This window comes from Oreochromis aureus, linkage group 5 (assembly GCF_013358895.1).
Source record: "Oreochromis aureus strain Israel breed Guangdong linkage group 5, ZZ_aureus, whole genome shotgun sequence".
Taxonomy (NCBI): Eukaryota; Metazoa; Chordata; class Actinopteri; order Cichliformes; family Cichlidae; genus Oreochromis; species Oreochromis aureus.
The window spans coordinates 34,716,798-34,744,528 of NC_052946.1; the positions used below are offsets into that span (position 1 = coordinate 34,716,798).

General features: G+C 41.3%; 1 protein-coding gene across 4 annotated transcripts in view; it reads right to left on the minus strand.

Moving 5' to 3' along the window:
- Positions 1 to 1,250: 1,250 nt before the first annotated feature.
- The window catches only part of cbfa2t2 (CBFA2/RUNX1 partner transcriptional co-repressor 2), a 34,687-nt gene continuing 8,206 nt past the window's right edge, over positions 1,251 to 27,731 (minus strand). Inside the window, exons 1-11 of one of the 4 annotated variants that reach the window (XM_031740442.2) lie at positions 21,590 to 21,959; positions 11,491 to 11,649; positions 11,061 to 11,302; positions 10,877 to 10,966; positions 8,561 to 8,745; positions 8,214 to 8,467; positions 6,517 to 6,602; positions 5,515 to 5,707; positions 4,071 to 4,139; positions 3,699 to 3,889; positions 2,806 to 3,147 (exon numbers count right to left, since the gene is read on the minus strand). In XM_031740442.2, the coding sequence (XP_031596302.1) occupies positions 2,806 to 3,147; positions 3,699 to 3,889; positions 4,071 to 4,139; positions 5,515 to 5,707; positions 6,517 to 6,602; positions 8,214 to 8,467; positions 8,561 to 8,745; positions 10,877 to 10,966; positions 11,061 to 11,302; positions 11,491 to 11,623 (1,785 nt within the window). In that variant the 5' untranslated portion in view covers positions 11,624 to 11,649; positions 21,590 to 21,959. Of the gene's footprint in view, positions 3,148 to 3,698; positions 3,890 to 4,070; positions 4,140 to 5,514; positions 5,708 to 6,516; positions 6,603 to 8,213; positions 8,468 to 8,560; positions 8,746 to 10,876; positions 10,967 to 11,060; positions 11,303 to 11,490; positions 11,650 to 13,888; positions 14,076 to 21,589; positions 21,960 to 27,731 lie in introns of those variants that run through there. The other 3 variants (XM_039612816.1, XM_031740443.2, XM_031740441.2) reach the window with 3 other exon arrangements.

Consider the following 27,731-nt stretch of genomic DNA (forward strand, 5'->3'; position numbering starts at 1 on the left):
TGGACCCAGTGCAGGTGGTGGGAGACAGAAGGACTCTGGCCAAAATAACATCTCTGATGGACAGAGTCTCCCACCCCATGCATGTAAATGTTGCTGAACTGCAGAGCTCCTTCAGTGACAGACTGCTGCATCCTCGATGCATGAAGGAGCGTTTCCGCAGGTCCTTCCTCCCTGCAGCTGTCAGACTGTACAATCAGAACTGCTCCCAACAATCACAGATGTTTACATCTGCGCTGTAACTGCAATAAGTTAATCAACCGATTCGCACTACAACCTGGTTTGCCTCTTATCTGTAGTTATTTATATTTAATTTAATAACTGTACAGTACTCTGTTTATAGTAACCATTGTCCTTAATGTAAATATGTAAGAAAAATTGTGTATGTTTCTGTTCTGTGTCCTGTGTACTGTTTGTTTGTATATGTGTCTTTCTGGCTGCTGTAACAACCAAATTTCCCCTTGTGGGACAATTAAAGGATTATTCTATTCTATTCTATTCTATTCTATTCTATTCTATTCTATTCTAACATAGGGATTACACTGCCACCTTGTGGTAATGTGTGTTATTGCATCAATCTCAGTTTTCTTTATTTTTTTAAGTTGCATTTTTTAAAACGTGACAATGACAAAACCGTTGAATCACTTATCTCCCGTGATCACTTTTTTCTACAGCTTTTGTTCTTCAGTACAATCACTAGAATATTAATCGAATTCAAAGGCGGAAAACATTATACATAATACATGGCAGAACTTTAACTCAACCCACTTTAGAGTAGTCCATTCTCACCAAGAGCTTACTTCATTACTCTGTACCTTCAGACTTCAAAGATGTGTCTTGCATTTTTAAACTGGACTCACTGAATGATTCAATAAAGAGACAAAGAGGATGTAAAATTCAGTCATGGAGCTTTTTGAAAGAACCTCAGAACTCCAATTTAGCACTTTCATTACTGCTATTATTATCTATTATTTGACTAATTGTAGAAAAATACCTTATGATATCATGACTAAATATCTTATGTAGTCATATTTTACACATAGGAGTTGTTTTATTCATTACTACTCTCTAATATCATACATTAACATTTTCAGCTGATTGTGATTATGTGAAAAAAAAGGAGAATTTCTTAATTCAGTGTCAACCGAGTATATATGACACCTGTATTAATAGACACATTTTACTTTATCACATATTACCAGGAAGATTTTTTTTTTGTGCATATTTCTAAAAATTAGCACAAATGTCAGGGAAACTCTTTGAAGTAACTCTACTTCTTTATTTCATACTTCATGTCAAGATATGATTTCCATATGAAGTTATGTCTCATAACAAAAAAAACATGTTCAAAGAATGAAGAGGAAAAATCGTGGCTCACAAAATAAAGGCATTCTCTCATAATATTCTTTACAAAGTCATCTTACAACAAACGGAAACAAGCATGTCTCAGTTGTAACAGCAGAGTACCATAAATCAAACTTCCTCACTAAACATCTGACTTTCACCTAACCGTCAAGTTATACAAGGTTTCGTTGTGACAAAAGAACAAGAATGGTCTGTACATACAAATACAGTTAAGCTCCTGAGATTCTCTGTGGGACAGAGCCAGCGCTCTGCACCTTCACCACGGCGTTGTCGGCATCAGTGAAAATTTCAGCTGAAGTGAAACGGATTTAGTTTTCATAGCTTAATACCTGTATTTGTTGGAAACGGTGCTGGAAAACATACTCCTCTTGTCTCCCTGATGCAAATATTGCAGTGGTGGAGGTGTTCTGAGCAACATCTGACCTGCCATACACAGCTGGTGATATGAACAAGTGCCAAAGTGAAATTGCAACCAGAGAAAAGCCCAAACTGAATGTTTCTGTGCTTACTGGATCCACCACCATCACTTTGCCTGTGTTCCTTCTAATGATTGGAAATGGAAAAAAAAAAGTAATGACCAGAGTTTAACTTTTTTTTTTAAGTAAATATGACGTGTGGGCGTTAGTGTAGTATTATCTCTTTTTCACAAAGACAGTTACAAGCAATTACAATAACTTTCTCTTTAGCGACTTTGGTGATGCAGAAAGGTCTTGAAATACCTGAACAATATTTCAGTATTGCTTTGACAAAAATAATCATATGCTTTACAATATTCACCGACAGCACGACTCTTTGACACACATTCACACATATGATAATCTGACAAGAAGTTGGCGAGCAAATATTTATGTATACACCGGAGCTGCGGAGACGGCTCTTCCGTGGTCTACGGTCAGATTTTTCCTACAGGACGAAGACAGATGTTTTAGCGCTGGTACTATTACACTGTTTACAATTACCACCACCTCCTCCCAAGCTTAGATTTATACACATCAAAGTGAGGATATTGGTACATGGGGGGAAATATCTTTATACCTCATTGTTCTTTAATCTCCTGTGTTTGTTCTCGTATGCCTCCCTTTCATAACTTCCACGCTGCCACCAGAGACAAACGGAGATCAATCAGTTTTTTTCCACCGCTCACACATCCAAGATTTTGGTTTTTGGACGATGAAAAACACGTTTCCATCTGCTAGGGAGATCTGTTCATCCAATTAATGCATTCAAGAGGAGTCCTTCTGTTCTTTGCCAAAGCCAAAGTCCCAGTTGACATATCACTCAAACAGTCATCCATAATCTGTCCTTTTTTATCTGCCAAAGAGTATGTTGAAAAATCTGTTATCCTAACTTAACCCACAAATAGTTCCCTCATGCTGCTGTTTCAGTTCTTCCTCGTTTTTGAAGAGGGAAGGTGACACATGCACCGCCAAGGTCCTTTGCCTCCTAGTGTCCGTTCGTCTCAGGGGCCGAGACAGGGGTGGAGGGAGTGGATGAACGCGAAGCGACTGAAGCCTTCTCCCCACCTGGACTGCAGACTGAAGGCACACTGTCGGGAACTTTGACCCCAGCCAGACCAACAGGAGACACGACGGTGGCGGCCGATGCTGCTGTAGCCACGGCAGCCACTCTGCTTGCAGAAACCGGTTTGGGTTGAGCCTGAAGTCCTGGGCTGCAGATGAGGTGATGTCTCTCCCAGTCTTTGTGCTGGCAGAAAGACCCACAGTAGCGAGCGGCGTTGCAACCGCTGCATGTCTCGCTAGCTTTGCGGCCACAGTTCCAGCAACACTAATGAGAGAGGAAAGATATAGTCCATTTCTATCTCTCACTTGTACAAACTGCATTTGTATTCTTCAATTTTTAAATAAACCCCTTAAAAAAAACAAAACTACAGTAATTTTGTTGGACCATTTGGGGGCAGCAGAAGCAAACGCGGCCATGAATTGGAGTAATCATTGTGAACTTGTAAGCATACAGCTGTCTCAGCAGATTCAGCAACTAAAGCATTCATTTTGAGTAATTTTTCTGCCCACCCACCGAGTCCCATATGGACTGTTTACTAAATCGTGTGAGGCCCTTCACCATGTTCAGAAAATCTATGTGTGGAATCATCACTATAAGCACAGTGCCTTTTTCCACTTTAATCTAGTCATTTGTTCATTCACTGTTATTGTTTTATTCCACTATTAAGCTTTAATTGCTATTAAAAATGACCGCAACTCAAAATTAAGTATACTTGGAAATTTAAGTATATATAAACTTGTACATATATATATTTACTCTGGTGTGCTGTGTGTGCCAGATCTCGTTGTTGTAGTTTCTCTACAGTCCTTGCTCACCTCACTGGAGTCCTCTTGTTCATTAATGACCATGATGGCATCTTCTTGAGCCTTCCGCTTGGCCTCAGCCAGAGTCTTTTCCATCTTGGCCCTCTCAGCAGCAATCATCTCAAATGCTTTCTGCTCAGCCTCTGCTACAGCTTTCTGAACCTCTTCCATGGCCTGACGCTTAACTTCATTCACCGCCTCTTCTATAATTCAGAGAAGACAAGAGATTTAGGTGGGGCTCACCTTGTTTTTGCTGTGCACACTTGCATAAGTAAAGCACACAGCAATCTGCTAAGTGTGTCAAAATATTACTCTGTAAATGCAACAACTGGTCGAGTAAGAAACATTTTCTGTCTTTAACCTAATTTTGTTTCATGTTCTTACCAGCTTTTCTCCAGATTTCATCTGTAACATATGCTGAGCCTGGCCGTGGAGCAAAATCACGCTGAGAGTCTGCAGGAGAGACAGAGACGGAAGCAATTAGCACCTGCCGGGGCTTTGAAAGTTCATATATTTATTTATTTTCATTTATTTATACTGGGGCTGACACTCCTTGAAGGTGATGGGGGGCATATAAAAAAAAGGCCTGATAGACAGGCAGTAATAGTTTCTTTGTCATCTTGACATTTATTCTGTCACTGGTGCAAACAATTCTGAATATCTAGGCCATACAACCAGTGTTATTGTTAGTTATCAGAGTCCTAGACGGATCTGCGATCTGACAGCTTCAGAAAGGAATGTGTTTGGCTTGGAGAGAAATGCAGACCATCAAGCTGTGTCAATATTCTGTTTCTTCCCTCAAATCTGTCTCCCTGAATCGTAATTCATTCCTAACTCACTACTGGGCTCTGCCTCTCTAACACTGTTGCCTTTCTTATCTCCTTTTTCCGCTTCTTTCTCCATCACTCACAGCTGATCTCACCACTTCTTTCTCTTTTTGCCTTCATTTACATCCCTTCTCTTCCACCAAGCCTTTATACACTCCCACTATAACAGCCCAAGCCTAGGCAAGCAGGCAGGCTTTCCGACTGGGAGCCCAGATGGTGCTCTGGCGAGTCAGCTAGCTCTGGGTCTCTGTGCCTGCAGGATGGCAGGACGGCCCTTCTGTGGCCGATATGGCGGAGGCCAATCCTGGCACCTGTCTGTGACTATGGAGCAGCAGGGGGATGGCAAGGCTGGCACGCAGAAAGAACACTGCCAGTACACAGCAGACTGAGGGACTAACTGTGGATGGACTCACTAATACGCTGACGTGTGACTTCGGCGCAGTTCTATTAATGACCACTAGATGATGTAATGACTATGAAACAGAAATGAGTCTGGACTTTTGTATCGCCTAAATTAATCTCAGGATGTCCAGATCATTATGTGCTATTATTCACAATGCTTGTAGTTTATCTAGCATCATTATCCCAGAGTGAACGGCCCATGGTTATATTTCTTTAGAAAAGACATTTGCTTACCCATTCTAAAGTTCATTTAATGAACTGATCTCAAAATAAATAACACTTTTTAAAGGAAATGGAAACATCAGTCCTTTAAACTGAATTGAACTGTTAATCCTTAAAGTAGTTTCCAACACCCAAAGCATAGTAGATGTTAAGGGATATTTAATTAATTAAACCCCCAAAAACTGGGCTCCTGCATGGCTACATGTTACTAGCAGGCTAAATATGAAGTTTAGAGCATGTGCAACATCAAGCATTATATAAATTTGGCTTCATTCTGAAAATCATGAAACATTTACTGTAATAAAGCAGCAAGCGTGAACAATGAAAAGTTACTGGTCCCTGACAAAAAAGAACCACAAAAAAACAGCGGTACCCACCCGACTCTGAAGAGTGAGGGCTGTGCGTCTTGGAGAATGGAGCGGATGCCGGTCCGCCTTTGCGCGGGTCTTCCTGCTCGCTCGAACGTCGTCTCCAGTAGTTAAGCTCCTCACGATCTGACTCCTGGCATCGTCTGAGAACGCTCACTGACCGCCGTGTCTTTTCTACCATGTCCACAATACAGTTCAACACCTTGATGACGACAAACAAAATTTTATAAATTGAGATCGCTTTTAGCTACTTGAGGAATTATTTAAATCTTACATCATTAAGCAACTATTTAATAGCTATATCTGAAGTTTCAAAAAGTATTTATACCATCAAATCAAGAACCAGTTTCACAAGCCATCTCCTTGACTTGGTAGAATTTCATCCCAGTAAGCAGGTAAACATAAATACCTTGTTTTAATGCGTAATTGACTTATGTTAATAATTGTAATTTCCCAGCAAACTTTTGTGTCTTTGCTATGTTTCTTCTTCTTGTAACATTTTCAATAACCTGACCATTTATCTCCTGGAAAGGTAGTTCAGGATGTCTTAATCACAATCCATTAAGAAACTCATTAACGTCCACATTCACAGACCTATTGCATAACTCTTTCTTGACTTTATATTATATTTATATTTTACTTCAGATTACCTATGAGCCTTTTTTGCCAATAAATCACACAATTATACAGTCTATTATATCAATAGGTACCTATGGAAAAGTGTCTTGCTGAGGGAGCATTTCCTACATCGTGGCAAGTCTAAGTTCCCCTTAACAGCTTATAATAATGATAAGCTTAATAATGAACTCCCAATAAAATGTTTTAACCCATACCAAATAAATTAATTGCAGCTTATAAACCAATGATGTCTTATCAAAAAGTTCTGGCCTACTGATTATGTGTGCTTTTAAGCTGTGATAGATTATTTTAGTGGTAAACCCCAGTAAAACAAATCACATTCTTTCTGTATCAAAAGTCAACAGCACCAGTGGTGCCTGTCCGCAGACTTACATGGTCCAGATGCCTCCATTCATCAGCCCACTCTCTGTCTGTCAGTCTGTGGTCCACTGGCTCCTCACGGTAGCCCCCATTAGTGCCTGATTGAATCACACACAAGACAAACAACAGGCCATCATGATTAACATTCTTCTTAATGCAAGAGAAGCCACAAGTGACAGTGAGTCAAAAACACCTACGCATGTCTATATATGGTAAATAAGTGCTTCTGTTAAAATGACAAAAAACACATTTACATTAAACTTGAAGAAAATTTTATCATTTCCCACCATGAGAAACTGTAAACGAATTTAAAAGTACTAAATCGAGGCTATTAGCTAAAACTCAAACACACAACAATTAAGGATGACAAAAGGAGTTTTATTTATTTCCTTTTTGTTTATGCCTTGATTGAGGGCAGGTGAGCATGCAGAGGCAAGAAGATAAAGGGACAGTGAGAAACAAAGATTGAGCGAAAGTGAAAAAGAGACCCCCGTGATATAAAACAGACTCCCAGCGGCCAGAGCTCCAGAGCTTGCACACATCTGGAAGTCAGCTGTCAACCACACACTCACATACACCCAAAACTTCTCCCTTAGCACCTCCCCTCCTGGAGCTCACAGCATTCCAGTAGGGAGACACTCAGGCTGAGTGGAGTGGCTCCACTTCTAAACACAACCAGCCGTTCTGACACTCATTGTAGACTATTACGGCTACACGCACACACACAAACACACACAAAAACAAAGCTAATCTGATTCAAATCCAGTCATTACACTGTGACATCAGCAATATCCAAATACATTTAACGGTAATCAGGGTTTGCACACAAGTTTGTACTCACACAGAGGCTAAAAAACATCCACATGTTCATGCAAGTAGACCCACACTGTCTACAAAGATGCAAACCACAATCTCTTAAAACTTGGTAAGAAAGAGCCAACAAGACCCTGCACACAAGGATTGTTTAGGAGAGCAATGATACCCTCATGCACACTGCCTTCTCAACATCTTCGCTACTTCTGGTTCTCATCAGTGTCCATCAGTTCAAAGCCACCAGTGTGTGGACTGATGTGTTTATGCGTGAGTGTGTGTGCCTATGAGTTAAGTGGCGGCAGGCGGTCGGGAGGCTGTCAGACAGGGGACTAAGGACTCATAAACACAGCACCTCTACCAGGAACATATCAAGGTGTGTGTCTGTATGTGTGTATGTGTGCTACCGATGTTTCCACTGAGTGCTGACAAGCCCCAAATGAAGGCTAGATATACACCAGAGTACATCCAGCTCTCCCTGCCTGGACAGTATGGCTCTGTTTATATACATACGTGGACTCCTGAGATATATGGGTCTTGCCTACACAAACACACAGACCACCCATTATCACATATAGAATATGATATTTGTGTGCATCTGTCTTCATGCAAGTATGTTCATTTCTAAATGCGTTTAGCAGCAACTTGAATTCAAACTACTGTAAAGAGCCATTAAAGTTCTGTTGTATGGATGTTCTACAGAAATGTGCAAACAAGTTTGACACTACACACTTGTATATTTGGTTCACAAGGACACCTACAACACTAATTCACTGCTGCCACAAAGGCTACAACTGAGCTTGAATATGCATCACCTTATCACCCACAATGTAGACTGGAAACAACTTCAGAAATGAAGTTCATCAGGAATATCCTTACACCGAGTTTGCATCACATACCAGGAAGTCGTGGCCTGTCTTTGAGTTCGCGGATCTCCAAAACACGTTGGCTGTGCTCACGGTGCAGGATGTGAGGTGCTGCGATGTCATCCAGGGCGTAATGCTGCAAGGGTGGAGGGGTTGGGTGAAGCTGGGCAGTCAGTGGCAATGGGTGAGCAGGGCTGTGTCGGGGAGCTGGGCTAATGGTGCAAATCCGCTTTGCGGCAGGCTCCATAGCTACAGGTGGGCGTTCATGGAAACCGTTCTCTTTAGCCCTGAGGGGGAGACAGGAGTGACTTAATGTAGCTCTCTCACTGTTTACCTATATACTCTATATAATATAGATCTTTTTTATGCATTTATCTAACCTGCTTGGGCTGTGTCTCTTGGTTCCAGGCTCTGGAGGCTCCATCAGCAGCTCAGAGGAGTCTGGAGAAGATGCCAGAGTGGTGCTTAGCAGGAGGTGCTCATGCTGGGACAAGTACTGAGCTGGGGTCTGCTTGGCTGCCCGTGCACAGTGGAGCAACTCCCTCTGCAGCAAAGGGAGGTTTGCCTGACAGGAAAGAAATTATACTTGGTAAGTTTGATTATAATTTGCAGGTAAAGTTATTTTTATAGAGCACAGATGAACCCATGTATAAGTAGACTTTGGCCACTACTCGCTCCTATATCAATGAGCATTGATTTTACTCATTCAAAGACAAAGAAAGAGAGAAACACCAGAAAACCTGATAGTGACAAACAGGAGGGGAGATCTGGACCAAACAAACCAGAACTGTCCTAGACAGACTACGTTCATGCTGCAACAGAGCCAAGAGATACAGTGCAGATCTGCCTCCTGGGGAAGACGCCTGGCTGGAAGAAAATTGGTTTTAAGGGGGGCAGTGACTCCTTGGGGTCTGGCTGTAAGGCTAGATCTGTGTCTGGGTGCTGTTCTCCGGCTGCCTCCAAGGAGGCTGCGGCTTTCCTAATTCAAATGAAAATCAGAGTTTTCTAAGCGGTAACTGATGTTGGTTATGAACCTCTTGCAAGCAGCATGTGTGCTGAGCATAATGTGTTGGTCACAGCAAAGGTATGCGTGATGATACAGAGGCTTAGAAATTTAGAAACATTTCAGAACAAATGATACACAGACTTCTCCCTAATTCCTCATCCCCTCAGTTTTTTTTTTGTATTTATCTGGGACTGTCTCCATCCAATCTTTCCATCTCTCTTTTGTTCCCTGCATTTCCCTAATTAGGAACAGACTTCAGTGTGTTTGCAATTACACCACTTCCTTGCTCCCTCCTCTCCCTCTTCTTGAGCAACCAACTAAATAACCAGCCATTTTCATTTTGTGACTGACCTCTTATTATTATTTAGCATTTTAAACTACATATAGCATTAGTTAAACATCACTTTACTACTCTGCAAAGACCTAGATCTTTTTGTCCATTGAAACAAACATTCCTCTATGCCTCAGTGAGCTGATCTTTACAGTATCGCTTGTACTTCCCCTATAGACGCAGGCACTTCTGCTTTACGATCGCCTCTGTATAATACCCATGGGCTCTCCTTTTTTTTCCTGTTTCCCATGCTCCTCTGCATCCCTTCTTTCCCTGGGGCCCCAGCTAGCGGACACATGTGCTGTGTGTCAGTTGAGCATCGGGTTCTCCGGGCTTCAGAAGGGCGGATGCTAGATTGGGGGCGCCTTGGCAGCTGAATGCTCTTTTAACGGGACAACGGCTCCATATGGCGCAGTGGAGACCATAAAAAAGGAAGGGAACACTTTATAGGCATGTTTCACACTTCCGAGTTCCCACTTTTCCCTCTTTCCTTCTCATCCACTTCTCTGTCTTTTCTACATTTTCTACAGATCTTGTCCCAACTGCTCCATCTCTCTCTTAAGAGACTCTCCAGCAGTTGTTATTAAATAGTGAGAACGCCACATCATTGCAATAAATCAGTAGAACAACAAAAACAGAGCATTCTTGTCTCAGCCACCAAAAGTCTTGATTATCTTTTTCACATTCGCAAGTAAGATAGTGTCCGCTAACGTCTGAGAAATGTACATTTTTATCATCACCTATTGAGTGTGATAGTACGTGCAGATGTCCGAATGCCTGCCTGTTTTTCGTGACTGTGCGGACTCGTCCGTGTAAAATTTACATCACAATGCACGAACTACGTATGCTCCCCAGGCAGCGGACTTCAAAGAAGTATAAAAGGAATGAATAGCTGTCCACAAGAGAGTATAATCAAGGATTTAGACAAACAGACGGAAGGGCTCCAAAGATAACCAAGAAGTAAGTGTAAAATAAAGCCGCTTTTTATAGCTTGAAGTCCAGTTATACAAGATTTATGGGATGCTTTACTGCGAGGAGCTACTAAAAGTATACACTTGCAGACTTCCCTGGTTACAGAGGGGCTCAAGAGGCTGTTAACACACAGTCATCTGTTGCTTGTCAAGTCAACACATAAATCTTGACGGTTACTTTGAACCTGAAATAGCCAATTCAATTAACAAAACTACACTTAGGCAACTATCTGATGGGCAACTTTACACAACAAGGTGTAAAGCTTACATTTAACTCAACGGAGGAAGAATACTAGTGCTGTGAAAAGAAAAGGGAAGTAATTCCATGCAGAACTGCACAAAGCAAATACAGAAAGATGGGAAAAGGAGGGGGTGGAGGCATGTTTACCTTGAGAAAAGGAATAACAAAGGGTCGTAAGGGGAAGTTGGTGGCCTCCTGAAGTCGTGAGTGAAACTCCTCAATGGTAACTGTTGAATTCTAAAAGATAGGAAAAGGGAAGGTTTAATTTAAATGCATTTCTATAAAATGTTGACTTTTTTTTTTCTCTTCAGTATGCCATCATAGAATTTACCACAAGGGCCAGAACTAGGCTTCGGACGCTGTCTCCAATCTCAGGAGAAATGTCGTTGCCAAACTGCTGCAGTGTGGTCAAGAAACGTTTCAGCTTGCTCAGCTGGCGTGCCCCACAGGTGGCCGGCAGCTGCTGGTTAGCCAGCGATGAGGAAGAGGAAGAGGACGGTCCATTGCTGTAACGCTGTGGTGGAGATGGCACTGCATTCAGTGTTGGTGGGGAATGATGATTCCCATTGGTCACTGGGGAAGGTCAGAAAACCAACACGAAGAGAAGAGAAATCAAAATAAACCCTGCTGAGTGTGGTTACAACTCCAGCGTGTCTACAACTTTGGTTTGTGAAAAGGAACAAAGACTGAAGTGGAAACAAAAAGACAAGCTGGAAGAATGAGAGAAATTCTTTAAGTATAGATTTAATTATTACTCTTACATGCTGTGGTGGAAAAAGAGGCCGGTCGTGGGCCACTGGGGTTGACAGAAGGTAGGGGTGGCATAGTGGAGCTGGCGCTGCTGCTGGGGGCTGATCTGGAATGAGTCTTAGCATCCACAGGAGAACCGGGCATGGCAGGGCTCTTCTTCTCTCTACTGTCTGCAAAGAGGAAAGAACGTAGGTGAGGGCATCTGTTGGAGTGAACCAAAGTTAAATAACTGTAACTTGCTATGACATCCACAAAAATAAATAAAAAGAAGCACCACTTTAACTTCACCGCCCATTAGCTCAGTTGTTTAATCAATTCAAAAGCTTCATGCCTATTGTTACAAAAGACAACAATAATGCCCAGCCCCCTCTCCTCAACCCACTTTGCATGATACAACACACACTGCCAGGGCACCAACCACCCTGCCCCCTTCAAAGAGCCCCTCACTCTCACCCATTCAGATCAATAACAGAAGAAATGCTGAAGAAGGCCATTGTGTGGGAGTAGAATGCCTCCTCATTGAGCTCCCCAAGAAATAGGAGAGACAGAGAAAAAGGGACAGGCTATTTCACGCTTTACTAACAAGATCGACAAAGCTTTTGAATGTTAAATGAAACTTCTCAATATGCTATTGACGTTGAATGAGACCACCAGATAAGGGCTATGGAGAAAGTGTAATGGGGGGTGTGGTGGTGGGGAGATGTGGATCAGAAGCTGTCTTTGTCTTTTCGAGAACCATGAGGGCCGGATCCCGTCTCCATTTAGAGTGGATCAGACTTTTCTAACAGCTTCAAGAATTGACAATTAATAGACAAGCATGGTCTCACAGGTCATAGGTTAGCAGAAAGCAGCTTTTAAATGTGGGTTCATGGTTTTAGGGCTTTGGACTCAATAGCACCCTTTATTTCTTTTTCACAGCTATGAACTCTGGATGGCCTTCAGCCACGAGGTCCTAGTTTATAAAGGCTTAAGTCAGAAGGTTTAAGCTGTCAGTAGGTAACTCAAAGAAAACTGAAAAAAAAAGGCCACGGAATGAATAAAAGGTACTGTTGCGAGTGCAAAAAATGTGAAAACATGCAGAATGAAATTGGCATGGATAACCAGAAAATTTAAATTACAACAACAAATGGATCTGAATGCAAAAGCGCAAATTTCCTCAAGTTTTGGCGACAAATCTGTTTTGCATCCTATGCTCACACTTTCTCAGTCTGCCCTGTGCAACTCATCTGTCATGTCTGCAACTCATTATACAGCTTTGACTGTTCTTCCTTCTGTTTTGCAGTCCTCTTAAAACTCTCTCCCTCTCTGCCTCGTACCATCTCATTCTTTCTCAGCCCCCGTGGCCTGCCTGCCATCGCTCCACCTGTTCACCAACATAGGGGGCAGGAAGGAGGGATCTACGCAGACATTTGGACTGCCGTACCCACCACACACGCGGTCTGCCAGTGCACTGCAGGAAGCAGCCTGCAGCACGCACACACACCGGCTCCAAAGCTCCGCACACTCCATCCGTATGGCCAGGAAATTAGACTGACATCTCAATAACAGAATCAACGGGGCATATGGCCTCAGTGTCAACACTCTTACCAAGTAAACAACTTCATACGTACACAAAAGCCAGGATTTGAGAATTCAGCTTGAAGTGTATTCCCAACTTCTTTGACACATTATGAACCATTAACCACTGGTTGTGAACAGTAGTTTGGATCCAAACTGACTGCCATCCTTGTAAACACCATTTTGTGTTTGACTTTAACTGGCAGGCCTGCATAGTTCTGCAGAATGTAAACATAGCAACATATTGCATATATATTCCTTACTGCACAACCTTTGAGCATGCAACAGAAACAAAGCCGCAGCAGTGTTCATGCAATCTTGAGTTGTGGCACAGTCTGCTGTTAGCCGTGCCAGAGGTAACAGCCAAAGCAGGAGACATCAGGTGTGTGTGCGTGTACTCCTGACAACCCTTAGAGAATTGCCTCTGCTTGTCAATTAGACAGCACACATAGCTAGATGACTTCATCTGGCTTGCGAGCACCTGAGTCCATGGTATAGTCACAGGGCTGTCTCGGGAGGCAGCTGTCACAGCAGCCACAAAACGCATATGCACAGAGTGCACAAAGTGGCCTAATGTTAACTCAGGTGAATATTGGCTTAGAGGAGGATGTGGGGTGTTTGTCTGGTCTAAATGCCACCTGTCATCCTTGCTTTAATGCAACAAAGGGAAGGTACACAAAGCTCCTCACCACACATCAACAGGATTACACGGAAATGCCACAATGAATAGGCAATACTTCTGAAAAAAGCAGATAGCACTGTTACCAGTGCTTACTAAAATATAAAACTGGGTACTCCATCAACTCATTTCTGGTGGATATAACCAAAAAGGATTACTTGTTAAACTCACACCATATTGTGCTGCTGTTTTTCTGTCTCACGTCTTCATGCACAAATAAGATAATCCGTAATTTTACAATCTTGAAAGTTTCCTGACCTTAAGTATTTGCTTTCTACAACAGTTGTTATCACAGGGATGGAAAATAAAATGCATCTGCAGTGATGGCTGTTGCTAGCCAGGTGTTCCTTGTTTGTTCAGCTTCAGGTGACGCTCATCTGCATTAAAACATTCAGCTGACTTTAATTGCTGCCTCTGCAAGTGATGATTCAGAACGAGGCTCAGAAAGAGAGGAAAGGGATAGAGAAACATAATGTGACTATTCCTGTTGAGCCACCGCTGTAAAAGCAATCCATTAACTAATGAAATTGCAAATGAAAAGACAAATACACTTCCGAGAACATTTATCGACCTCCTTACATAAAGACGGGATGGATAAGCTATAACGAGTCGACAGAAATAAATCACACTTGATGTGGTGTATAAATAAATGGGTTCAGTGTAAGGGTTTATTAAGCTCATGTTTTAACTCTGAAGTCTAAACTCCCCGTGAAAGGCTGGCAGCTGTGAAGCATGTGTGTGTGTGCCGCTGTGCGGTGGTGTGTGTACTCGAACCGCACTGCTCTCTGTCTTGTCACTGTAGATGAGGTGAGAGAAGATGTAACACAGACCGAACTAATTTATCAGTGAGCACAAAGAAAATTTGTGGCATGTGCAATGATACAAGTATGTAGGGTCAGGACGCGCACATGTTAACGCAAACACACGCACATGAAAATAACCCTATGAATTATTTTTTTCAAGAAATGCTGTCAGATATTTCAAATATTTAGTTTTCTTATCATGAGTCAGACAAGAAGACATCAACAGGATGTTTTTTGGAGGTTTAGCCCAGCTGTGCGTACCATCTATGAGAAAGAAAGTCAAGCTTATTACCCTAGTTTTGCATGACAGTGCCTCACAACTCATCTGACCAAAAAAAAGTATAAATATAGCAACTTATAAGTCACATCAAAGTGAGGACCTGACTTTGTGGCGACCGTGACATCTAACAGATGCAAGAGAACTGGAGTAACTACAACCCTATTTTCCTCTAATTTCAGTGCTTAGCTTCCTTTAACCTTTTCTACATTTTGTCCCAAGCATGGCTAAAAAAATACTACACTAAATGAAATTTGTAACTCTTAATTAAACAGCACACAAGTATATCTTCCAAAATATTGCCGTATTTCTGCAATCCTAATTCTAGTCTACTGAAGTCCTGAAGTAAAAGGATAACACATACTTTAAACAACTGACAGAGGCTTAGTATTCAACCAATGAAACAAAAAAAGAAGGAAAGCAATTGATTTGAAAATTAACCAGGTTCCCTCTCCTCCTCCTCCTTCTCCTCCTGTACCATATGGATCTAATCGGCCAAGAGCTGGCCAGCTGGGACCTCCAACAGTCACCTGTGAGAAGAAGGGGGGGGGGGTGCAGAAGGGACTGCTGCAACCCCTTCCTTTAAGCCAAGGCAGCCCGGCCCACACACACAAACACACACACATCTCTGCCTTCCCTCCAAGGACAGGAGGAAGGAGGAGGGGGCACGGAGGGGAGGGGAGGCACGAGGCAGCTGAATGCGAGCGAGTGGACTTAAATGCTAGAGAGACAAAGGCTGCACCTGGTCCCCGTCCGTCCGCGCACACAGCCACAATACAGCGCACATCTGTTCCTCTATCCTGCACTCCGTTCTGACCTCCGCCCACACAAACACAAGCACACACACACACACACACAGCACAAGGATACATGAAGCGACATACACACCCACACACAGCCACACACACTTTTAAAATAGATAATAGTGCATGTCCCTCTCAGTGCCATATTGTTGCCAAACAACGAGTTACGTGACTTTGTATTTTAGAATATCCAGTTTGAGAGTTGAAGAAACTCAGGTGACATCATCTCTGCTTTAATCAGCTTCATTTACATTATTACCCTCTTGGGACTGACACCTCCTCAACTGTTGCAGCAATACAGATGCCTCGCTTCCATGTAACAAATCGCAGACCCACATGTTACAAATGTATTTTCATTTAGACCATTAAAATTTACATCTATAAATTACATTTTGAATTTACTCCCATTATAGAACAAAGCCTGAAAACACTTTTACGATAACTGCAACGTGACTTTATCACAGTTAGCATCTGACAAAATAGCTCCCACATTAAAAATGTAATATTTATTACACTTTCACGCAGTTTTAAAAAGCACAGAGGGAGACAAGGATTTAGTCTGCGAATCAGAAGCACCGGAGATAGAAAAGGAGAGGATGCAAGCAGAGAGAGGAAAGAGATGTAGGATGGGAGGAAAGGAATAACAAGGACAGAAAATACTGTTTTCCTTTGGTTTCATCAGAAGGACAAGCCTGGTTGTTAGACTCAGAGCCAGGCTGTTTTTCTTGGCTTTCATTACCACCTTCCAGCCTCGTAGACTACATATTTGGATAAAACCCAATGTCAACACTCTGCTCCCAACTCTGCTAGGAAGGGGAACGATAGGAAGGTGGCAAGGTTGACAGTACAGGGAAAAAGCAAAGAAAGCTGTAGACGTAAGAAGAAGGAGGAGGTATGACTTTGGACAAAAAAGTACTGTCATTCTCACATATGAAGAAGCACAGACATGTCTCTGAAGTGAATTTATCACGTCCCTATGACAGACTGATGGTGAGAGAAGCCCTCGCATATCCTCATCACTCAGAGAGATAATTGCAAAAACACCACCGTAATCCAGCGTGCCACATAGTGAAAAAAGGGACTCTGGGATGGAAATATACTTAGTGGCAAACTGAAAAGGAAAACGAAAAAGAGGGGACAGCAAGGCAGACAGAAGTTGTCTATAAAAACTAAGAATGAGCAGTAAAAAGAAGTACAGTGATGTGATGCTGGAAGCAGAGGCGGTTTGGCAGAGGTTGGATATGCACAGTGTCCATGTGTATGAGGTCAGACCGCGGGGAGAAGACTGACTGGATGGGATCTGAAGTTGCTGACCTTAAAAACACTTGAAAACACCACACACCACATTGCAGTCACTGATTGCTCTTAGATTTTTTTAAAAACATAGCAGTGTATCAAAAAGGGAGAAACTTAATGTGGTGCAAATACCTTATACAGAGTAGTATAAGTTACTTCAACTTATACTGCTGTTAAGTTGCTTTAGAAAGCCCAAATATTTAATGCCCAGGTATTTCAGACACTGAAGATACTAATGAATGCAAATATTGTTATTTTTGCTTTAAGATTCTTGCATGAAGGGTAATACTTATATATCTGGGAAAGACTCACACTGTTTGAGCTCTGTTCCATAATCAATAGGTAAAATGAATGTGACACACATCTGGGCCAAAGTATAGAGCTCTAAGTGTATTTGTGTCCTCCTGTCTGTGCGTTGTGTGCGTGTATTAGCTCTGTTCACCAGGTGTTGCCTGCCCGGGGCGCATATAAACATGGCCACACAAATAACAACAGTGGCACTACAAGGACAATTCAAATCTGTCAATCACACACACACACACACACACCAGCTCGCCTCTCTGAGCCCAGTGGATTATCTGCCTATCTGGTTACAACCCTTCTCACCTCTCTGTAACTACTTGGTTAGCCTGCCCATCAATCATCAACAGACTGATGAGTCTTCAAACTCAAAACCAGCAAGTGGAATACAAACAGTGGCAACATTCATGGAAGCATGACAGTATTAAAATTAAGTTGCGTAACCCCCATTTTCTCACCCACTGTATCTGTTTCACACACACACACACACACACACACACACACACACACACACACACACACACACACACACACACACACACACACAGAGACATATATTATTGTGTCTGCCTGGAGGATTAAGTGTGTCTCCTATTTATTGTGAAGCTAGGAAGTCAACCTTAATCTACGGCAATGGCAAATGCTGTGTTTCATCAAATCCATATTAACTTACATTCACACACGTGTGCACAATAAAGCACACACTGAACTAGTAAGTTACAGTAATCCATAAAACAAAAATACAAGCTCTAAACACGAGAAAACAAAGCTAACATTGAGGCTGGCCTGTTTTGGACCAGGTGTCAGAGGCTTTAACAACCAATGGCCTCGGCTCAGGTCCAACCAGATGTTACATCCCCACATGGCATGCTGAACACAATTAAACTGCAGGTTTTGACCGAGACTGGGAGAGCTGGTACAATGGCTTAGTATTGGGGTTCATGTTTACGTTAATCTTATGATTTTTTTTTTACATTAATCCTAAAATGGCTAAGAAGGAAATGGATCAGTGTCTTGCTTTCAAAAACACATCAAAAGGAAGGAATATGCATAGTTCACAAGCAAACCATAAAAAAAACTACAAAACAAATCTAAAGCCAGATTAAAACATCTTAAAGCTTCCAGCTTCCAGGAAAAAAATCTTTGGGATTTTGGACATTTTCTGGAATTCATGCATGAAAGCAGCACAACTGTAGTAAAAATCAACTTTTCTCTAAACTTTGACTATGAAGATGACTAATCTGTCACACTTGGATTTTGGTGATCCAATCCCTCAAAGCTGAGTACCATAAAAAAAACAGAACACAGAGCTGTGGGCAAGCTTTGCCCAGCTGTATAAAAGACCAGAGCTCAACAGCCGCTGAGAGAGACAGATAAGTCAAACAAAGAGGCCAGCTGTGCTCAAAACAATGTGGAGAATGAGACAATGATAGTAATGGAGGATGGGTAAACGTGTGGGTTGAGGTGTGTTTTGATGAGTGTTATTATTGTGTATGAGTACTGTATGGTTTTCGCGAACATACGGGTAAGAACATAATGTATTCTTGGGAAAATATGCTGTGTACTGTAGCTGCAACAGAAAATGCTGTGGAAGGAAAATGTAGGTTAAAGTGATTTAAAGTCTCAACCAAATCGCAATACGCAAAAGACTGTTTTTGTTAGTGAAATGTTCTCATTTACATCCACACTTCTTCAGACTGAGGCAAAGATGGGGGGAGGAAAGCCAGAAAAAGGAGAAAATAATGACTATGACAGACAATTCATGGAGAGAGGCAACGCCACCCATTTCTTGTCCACCCACACACCTAACAAAACAGCAAATGCATGTATTCTTTTTTTTCTCTTGAGTATCACTTTTTGACTTTGGGGTTTTGAATTGGAAAATTACACAATCTTTCCATAAAATTTGCACGAGTTAAATGCTCATATTGCTCACTTTTTCGCTTTTTTTAGGGCGGGTAGAAAAGTTGTGTCCCGTCTGTCTATGTGTGCCTGCATGGTTAAGTCTTGGAAAACTTGGCATTGAGGCTCTATTGCATAATAGCTTAACACTGAAATGACTTAATGCAATGTGAGAAGGAAGGTAATGCTGCTGAACAAAAAACAAGGTCTGTGCCATACCCTAACCTGGCATCTATTTTAGTCACGTTGAGCCAAGTGATTTAGTCCTCTGCACTACGTACAGACTTTTGGTAACATGCCACCTCTTTCATCAACTCTGAAAATACAAGAGTTAATCTTCTATTTTCAAAGTCACTATATATCAACCCCAAACTACTACTAAGTAGTAATTTTACAGCTTATTAATTATGTGTCGATACTTCTTCTCCACATCAGTCCAGTGAATAAAGGTTTTGTCATGGGTCACTGACTGGGTCTCTCAGGTCAGTGAACCACTGGAGGAAAGCTCTTAAAAATGCACTTTGCAAGGTGAGATAAGCTACAATATCACTGGCCTGCAACAGGAAGGACGGCCAGAGCGTGGGTGCCTACTGATGCTAAAATGTCTCTTGATACCCACTAACACTCTGGGTTGTTACTTGTATTGACTGCATAGTCTCGGTTGATTAAACGATGCGATCCTTTCGTGTCCATACACGTAAACATATACACAGGAACATTCATATTCATTCATATGCACATGGTCTCACTGAACCCCTGGGGCCAGATATCACAGACCTCGCCACTGGAACTAATAGAGCACTTCCTGCAGCAAACTCTTGAAGCAGCTGCTCTGTTCTGTGTGTATATACGCATGCTGAAACAGGGGGTATTCTCTGTAGTATGCAAGGGTCATGGTGGTCTGTTTCTCTATGTATTACTTTGCTTCTGGCAGAGAAACTCAGCTGGGTTTGAGGTCAGAAGAAAAAAAGCTTCAGAAAGCTGTAAGGCAAGCAACCTTGTAGTTCAGCAGACACAATGTCTGCAAGACACCTGGCACGCACATGGAGACACGTTCACTTCCTTAGACTCAAAAATACTGTACGCTTGTGAAGTGTGCAATCGAAAACTTCAAAGCCACATAAATTTAAGACAAAAACTATAACTGCTCAACAGGAATGAATGTAAGTGGGATCAAATTTCTGAATAAAAGAAGCTTGAATGTCCTCTGCACAAACACATACACTAACTCACAGATACAGCACGGTGCCTGTTGTCAGGAATATGACACAGTCCAGCAGACCAGACAAGGGTCTCTGGTTTGAGTCTGTGCAGCCGACAATTAGTCGCTCCTATCTCCCCGATGAACTGGCCTGGTCTGGTGTGACATTGGCCAGGTCTCTCTGCCTTTTCTCTTTCTGCGTCTCCAGTCAGATCCTCCCCGCGCACAAGAAACATGAACACATCCCCTGCATGGCACTGTAAAAGGCCAACTCAGATAAAATATACAGCAATGCAACAATGTGACATTTGCACTGGTATCAACGTCTCCACTGATGTCAGAGTGTAACATGCAGGCACAGCGTGAAAGACAGACACAGCAGTTTCCCTCCTCTTCCCATATGTCTGGGATACTGTACAGCAGATGCACACGTCTTCTTTACCTAGTTTCTTCTGCTCTGCTTGCCATGTGGAAAAACTGATTACTATCTGAGTAAATGACAGCTGAGAGAGATAAGCCCCTTTCACACACAAAGTCACTCTAATTGCTCAGTTTAAAAAAAAAAAAATCTGGTTGAGGTTGAGGTTGCCGTTTTGGCTGCTCACACATGAATCCCACAGAGGAAAAAAAAAGTATGCTCCAGATATCACAGCCAATCCAGCTAGATTAAACTTTGTGGAAGAACACATTTGGCTCATTGAACCAGTTTTGGGGAATGCTGCAACTTTTTTCTCATAGTAGTTATCTTTTTTTCCTGCATACTGAGACAAACAACTATAGGACCAATATACATTTTACTAATAAGGTAAGGAAAAAGAATGGTGAATGAAAGAGAAACAGAAAAGCAAAAATGTTCTGGTTATTGTAGTTTCTCTAAGAGAAGTCAAACCAAACAGTCTTGGTTAAATGTTAAAATATTTCTAAACATAAGTACAAATAAGTATTTTTTGAAAGGCAATTAATATTTTGCCCATATGGCAGGAGACATTTTCTGTGCACAGGTAAAAGAGGCTTCTACGTCACTCAACAAGGATGAAGAGATAAAGATGAGGCACCATCTGTACAGCACAGAACAGCTCTGGGATTTAGGATGGAACACACACACAAACACACAAACTAGGCACATAAAGTGGACTATCTGCCACACTTACTCGTGAAAAAAAGGCATTTTTCTCTCTCACACACACACACACACACACACACACACACACACACACACACACACACACACACACACACACACAAAAATCCTCCAAAAACACAAACTCATATTGGAACACGCTCAGTCCTACCTCCACTCTAGTGTAGAGTCCACTCAGCCCTTTGAGAAAGTCAGCTGCAGTATTGGGGTTTTGCTTTCTTATCCTTTGCTTTTTGTCCCTTCTTCTGACTCCGCACCTTCATATGTCAGGCATGTGTTTGCATTCCCACATATGTGAGTCCCAGTGTGGTGAAGGCCAGAGCCAAAGACACAGATGGCACCCAGATGGAGACAGATAACCGAGCAGACCAGCGAACACTGCACTACACGCACTCTTACTTACTTTAATTTCGCTCATGTGAAGCTCTCTCGATCACTCTTACTATCTCTGCTACCGACTCCGCCACGGCTGCTTTACTTAATTCTCTCTCTTTTGCTGACTGAATTTGCGTCCTCTCTCACGCTTGCTCTCTCAAGCTCTGTTTCCCACTCTCTCAATCTCTCTTTTCCAGCTCTAGCTCCTCCCCTATTTTCCCACACACTGTCCCATCCTCTGTTTTCATGGGTCGAGTGTTCCAGCAACGTCACAACCCCCACTCCCCGAACCCCACTCCCCTTCCCCTGTGGATCCTGGCCAATCATCCACTGCTGACTGGCCCCATTCAACCTGCATTCAGTGCAATGGACCTTGCAATTAACATAACTAATTGCTTTGGCACCTAAAGGCTAAACAAGAGGCTGTGCCAAGCAAGACAAAAGTATATGCGTGTGTGTAGCTGTAGAAGTGGGGGGGGGCAATTCTCTTCCACCCCCTCAAGAGAAGTGGGGATCTCCCCTTAAAATGTTCAAGCAACCCTCCCTCCCCTTTTTCAACCCTTTCGGTGTAGCCCTCTTTTTTTTTTTCTTTAGTTCCTTAATGCAGCCAGCTCAACTCATCTTGCCAGCCAATGGACTGAGGAGCACTTGATGAGCATGAATGAGTTATTCTTCTCTCCTCTTCTACTCTCCTGTCCTCTGCTCTCCATTTTGACTGAGTTAAACTTAAATCACTGCCTGATTTATACACGAGACAAGTAGCAGGTTAAGATATTTGTGTCTAGCTGAGGCTGGGCAGTCCACACATACTCAGAGAAAATATGACCTGGATTCAGTTCATTTTAATAATTTTTTTTGTCCTCGCCTGAAATACTATGATCAGAGTTTCAGTTAAATAAAAGATCAAAAGTTGTTTTGTTTTTTTATGTAATTAAAGAGACATCCTCCACCTTCTGTTTTCGAGACCACTTTCAACCACTTAATGGGTTTTGGATCAATTTGACAAGGTAAAATAATGAGAATGTGCATTTGAACCAAACAGGTGAGCATAACGATCCAGCCAAAGATGCTCACACATACACAAAGAAAGGCAACGTGTGCTGAACTCTAATACTATTCTAACTTTCCCCAAAGAACTTATCTATCTGGTTCACAGAAGAGACCAGAGTCTACGGGACTCTGTAGGACAAAACTTAATGTTCTCAGTGAAAAAAAAAACATTTTAAATAAATATTTAGATGTTGGGACAAAATACATGGTTCAAATTTTAGATTTTTAAGGCTTTTTGATTGAGGTTTTTGTGAAGTTTTGGAATCAAAGAACTGCTACAAACACAAAGCAGTCAAAATCAGCCACAAGATCCAGTTGTAATATAGCCACATTATTACACAGCAATCATCCACAGTTGTTTCTGTTAAGATCAAGTAAACACAGAAAAGAAATGTACCTATAGTAAATTATACAGTGATAAAAGGTTTCACTGGGGGTGTTGATGTTGCTGTGGGCTGCCAAAACCTAAATTGTGCTGAATATTCCCCCTTAATAACCTCTTTCTCCCCTCCTCTGTTGTAGTGGGCCTGCTCTATTCAGGGTGCATCTGGTCAGTCAGCAGGCTCAGAGGAAAGACCAGGTGGTTGTGAGAAAGGGAGAGAGAGGGGGTGAAAAGGTGGGGAAATTAAGAAGTCCAAGCATATGAAGCTATATTCTTACCAGTATGTGACGGCAGCACATACTGGAGGAGCTAATGCCAGCGATAGATATCAGATACTAACTGATTTAGATGACCAAGCATGGTCTTTGGTCTTTTCCACCATAATTGGTTTGAAGGTCCTAATTGAAAGCCCAAATTTAAGCAACATCACATTTTACAAACATAAATATTTTCTGAAAAAGGTTATGTTAAGGTTAATACACACAGCCAAAGCTTGGTCAGTGTATGCCATTTGCTTTATAAACATTTATTTTCTGGGGCTGGCCAAATAAAAGACAGCTATTTTAAGGCGAGCGTATTCTTAAAAGGAATGGAGGCGAAATGATTTGCTTCAGTGTGAGAAAAAAGATTACTTTGAGCTGTTGTAGAATAAAAATACAGAGCTGAAAATGAGCATAACAGGACACTTGAAGGATAAAAGATTTGCATATAAATACTAAATATACAAGGCTGCGTGTTACATTACCCAAAAAGCCCTTTGGAGAAGTAAGGTAGGCAGAAGATGAGGCAGGCGAGCACATCCATTCTATTGATTACATGTATGGATGGATGCATGGTCTGTTGGTACAGGGAGGCTTAACAAGACAGGAAATATAATGTGTCATTTCTGAAAGAGGTTCCCACAAAATCCCCTTTATGCAGTTTTTGGACAGCCAACTGGAAAGAAACCATTTCCTTGCTATAGTCAAAGAAATGTTTTCTATCTATCTATCTATCTATCTATCTATCTATCTATCTATCCATCCATCCATCCATCTTTACCTGATCTTTGTTTTATCCTAAATTTATAAATAAAGTTTTGATTGACTGATATTGTTTCTTTCCATCCTATTCTCTGCCCCGTCCCTTAGTTTCACCTGTGTTTGATTGTTTCCACTTCCAATGCCTAATCACGAATCATCCCTGTGTATGTGTATATGTATATATTCTGTAACCAACTCCATCTTTGTCTAGTTCTTCTCAGGTACCTCCTTTTGGATTTGTTTTACTTTCACTTTTTTAGACGTGCTTTATTTTTATTTTGTTGAATCAACCATTGAAAGGTTCACATATAATTTATTTATTGTGCCAAAATTTCATTCCTCTCTTCAAACGTTTTACATAACACTGTCCAGTGCATTGTTACAGACTGAGATGGTTCAACTTTTCTTTTTGCAACCAACCCGCTGCTGAGATTTTGAGATGCTGGTTGTCACTGACTATATAACAAAAGCACTCACTACACAAAAACTCTTTCCAGAAGGGTCCCAAATAAGGACAACAATATATTCTATGTTAGTGTATAGCCTGTATTAGTTCTATAAAAACTTATCACGGTGCATGCATATATTGTATGCGTTCTTTTTACTGTAGCTGCTCAAGCCTCTTGCAGCTGTTTGTCATTGTGTGTATGTGTGAGAGATAAAGAGTGAGACAGAGACAGAACCAGAGACTATGCAGCATCTGTTACTGTTCACACGCTCCCGAGCCAAACTTCTACTTTTAGAAAAAGTAAACAACATTTTTTAGAAAGGCCAGAAAAAAATTAGTGGAAGATGGATGAAAAGGGGAAATATATGGGAATATGGTGATTGGGTAAACAAGATAGAACATTAGGTCCTCTGTGTGTGCGTGTGTGTGTGTACACATTCAGGACCGCTGAATGTTGACGGGAAAGAACAGAAAAAAAGTTGAGCGTATCATGTGTCTATTCCTTCATTCGGATTGCTTTATTTTTTTTACCCTGCTGAGTACTTGAGACCAATCTGAAATTAATTTCATCCAATCATTTTTAACACAGTTTTACACGGCTGGATCACTGAATGCATGTGTTTCTAGTGAAAACTGTTTTCTAATGGGTCATTATCGTGATGACAGACAAGTTTATAGCTCTTTAAACAGCATATACAATTGGCGCAAGTGCAGAAAGTAGAATACTGTGTTTTTACACTCACACAGCTGGTCCTCATACAAAAAAACAGAAATGCAGAAATACAACAACAATGGAATCTGCCTGTATGATGCCTCACGTAAAGAAAATAATAATCCGACACATTTGCAAAATTTAGTTAATCCAAATATACTAGTGTTTCTAGATGCTAATCATATGTTGATTGTGCATGCAAATAATTTACTGGGTAACATGGCTCCAGATTTCTGAGTGTTTAAGGAACTTCAACTGAATGTTGAACTCAACACTACAAGATAATAATAATTCTGGTCCCACACACACTGAATTCCATATTCATGATGACAACTTTTTATTGATATCCCACTAAATGTTTAATATTTCCACCATCAGTTTCCTAGCAGATATAAATTTTATAATTTTTACGTATGCACCTCAGACCTGTACTTTCCTAAACACTGCCTGAGTGAAGTGTATATGAAAATGCAAAAGTCCAGCACAGTCATATCTTACATTAACCTCCTTTAACCTCTCAGCACCCTACTCTGTTGTACTTGTCTGCTTCAACCTCTACCCAGGCAGAAGCCTCACCTAAACCAAATAGATTATTTCCCACAGTGACATGCCATTTGAACATGACCATCTCCTGCTGTGTGCATGTCAGAAACATGAAAAGGGCAGCAATCATGTAACCTAATTCTCTAGACATTATCCTAAAATCATGTAAAAACAGTTCCTCTTGGTCTGTGCATCTCAGTTAGTTTGTGTGGGCATACTCAAATGTCTCTTTTTGTAAATCAGGCTAGTCAGGCCAGCAAAGAGAGGAGGTAGTTGCCAGGCTAGCTGATAAGAATTATGAGTAATTTTCCATATTGTTGCTATTTTTCCCGCTAAACCTCATCATTGCTGCCCCTCTTCTCTTTACGCATCTTACCAGCATGGACCAGCCCCCTCGGTTTCCTTTCCCTCTATACCTCCATCTGATCACTGTTCAGAATCCTGATGTTGGCTAATTTGACACAGCCATAGATTTCCCTGTCTGATCTTGAAAGAATGCATTTTCCATTACATTGTCTACACCACATTTATCTAAGGTCTACTGCTGTCTGGTGGACCATTTACTGTAATAAAAAAAGGAAAAAAAATACAGATAGAGGCAAAAAATAGAGATCAAATAAGATGCTTCTCGGTAGTAATCAAGGGTAAAGTGAAGGTTATTTTCTCTCTGTCTTTGGGATCAGATAAACAATAGGTCATGCAAACAAAAAACAGACAGTGTAAAGCTCCTATTTACCGTATGTGTTGGTTATTGACAGTGGAAAAGTATTGGAGGATGGTAAGAATCTCTCAAACACAAACTCTTACTTCTGTTTTAATGTCCTTAATTTTTATGGAAACTGAATAAAACACTGAAATCATTATTTTCTTCCATTATTAGTTAAACGGAAGTTCACAATCTAAAAACTGTGTCTCGTAAGCAATGTTGATGGATGATAATTACACACTTTTTCACCAAAAATTAACAACTGATGCCAAACTGATGTTTGGTTTGCAAAGCAAAGGCTGCAAACCAAACAGTGCCAGTTTATGTTACACTAAGCTAATCTCTTCCTTGTTTGTCACAGAAAGGTCATTCTCACACCAAACTGACTCACCCTGCAGTGAGATGATGTTTTTTGGCTTTGTTGATGTTTTGAGTTTCAAATAATTGAAAATTTCCACAAAATCCCTCAAATCTTTCCCTGTTCAGGTGACTTAGAAGGCTAAAAAGGACTCATTTTTAATAAAAAATGTGTCTTCAATCTGCTAATAAACCCACAATTATCACTTTACAAGCATCATTTTGACACCAGATTGTAGGGACACTTATCTTCTTTCAAACAATGCATTCCTCCAAGCTAACACATGTACACTCTTTGATTTAGAGGTATTTGAGTAAGAGAAGGGTTATCTAAATGCCAAATTGACTCCCATCATGATTTGATCAAGGAGTTTAGGGGAACAGCATAAACAAGCTTCTTTTTATTTTTCCATTTTACTTCCCTTACCAGATTTTTAAGACTAGGAACACAAAAAACAGCAACTTCTTGTGACTCTTATGGTTTTTTAAATCATGTTGATACAACTTGTGGTTCTGAATTTATAAGCTTTTTCTTGAACAGCAGAGCTGAGAGAAATTTTACACAGACCTCTCTGGTTACACAGACACATGCCATCGCAATAGTAGCCAACTGCTGAGGTGCAAGCTATTGACAGTTGATGAACTGATTCATTTGAATATTACCATATGTCCCTTGTGTCCTTCTCAGAAAATTGGAC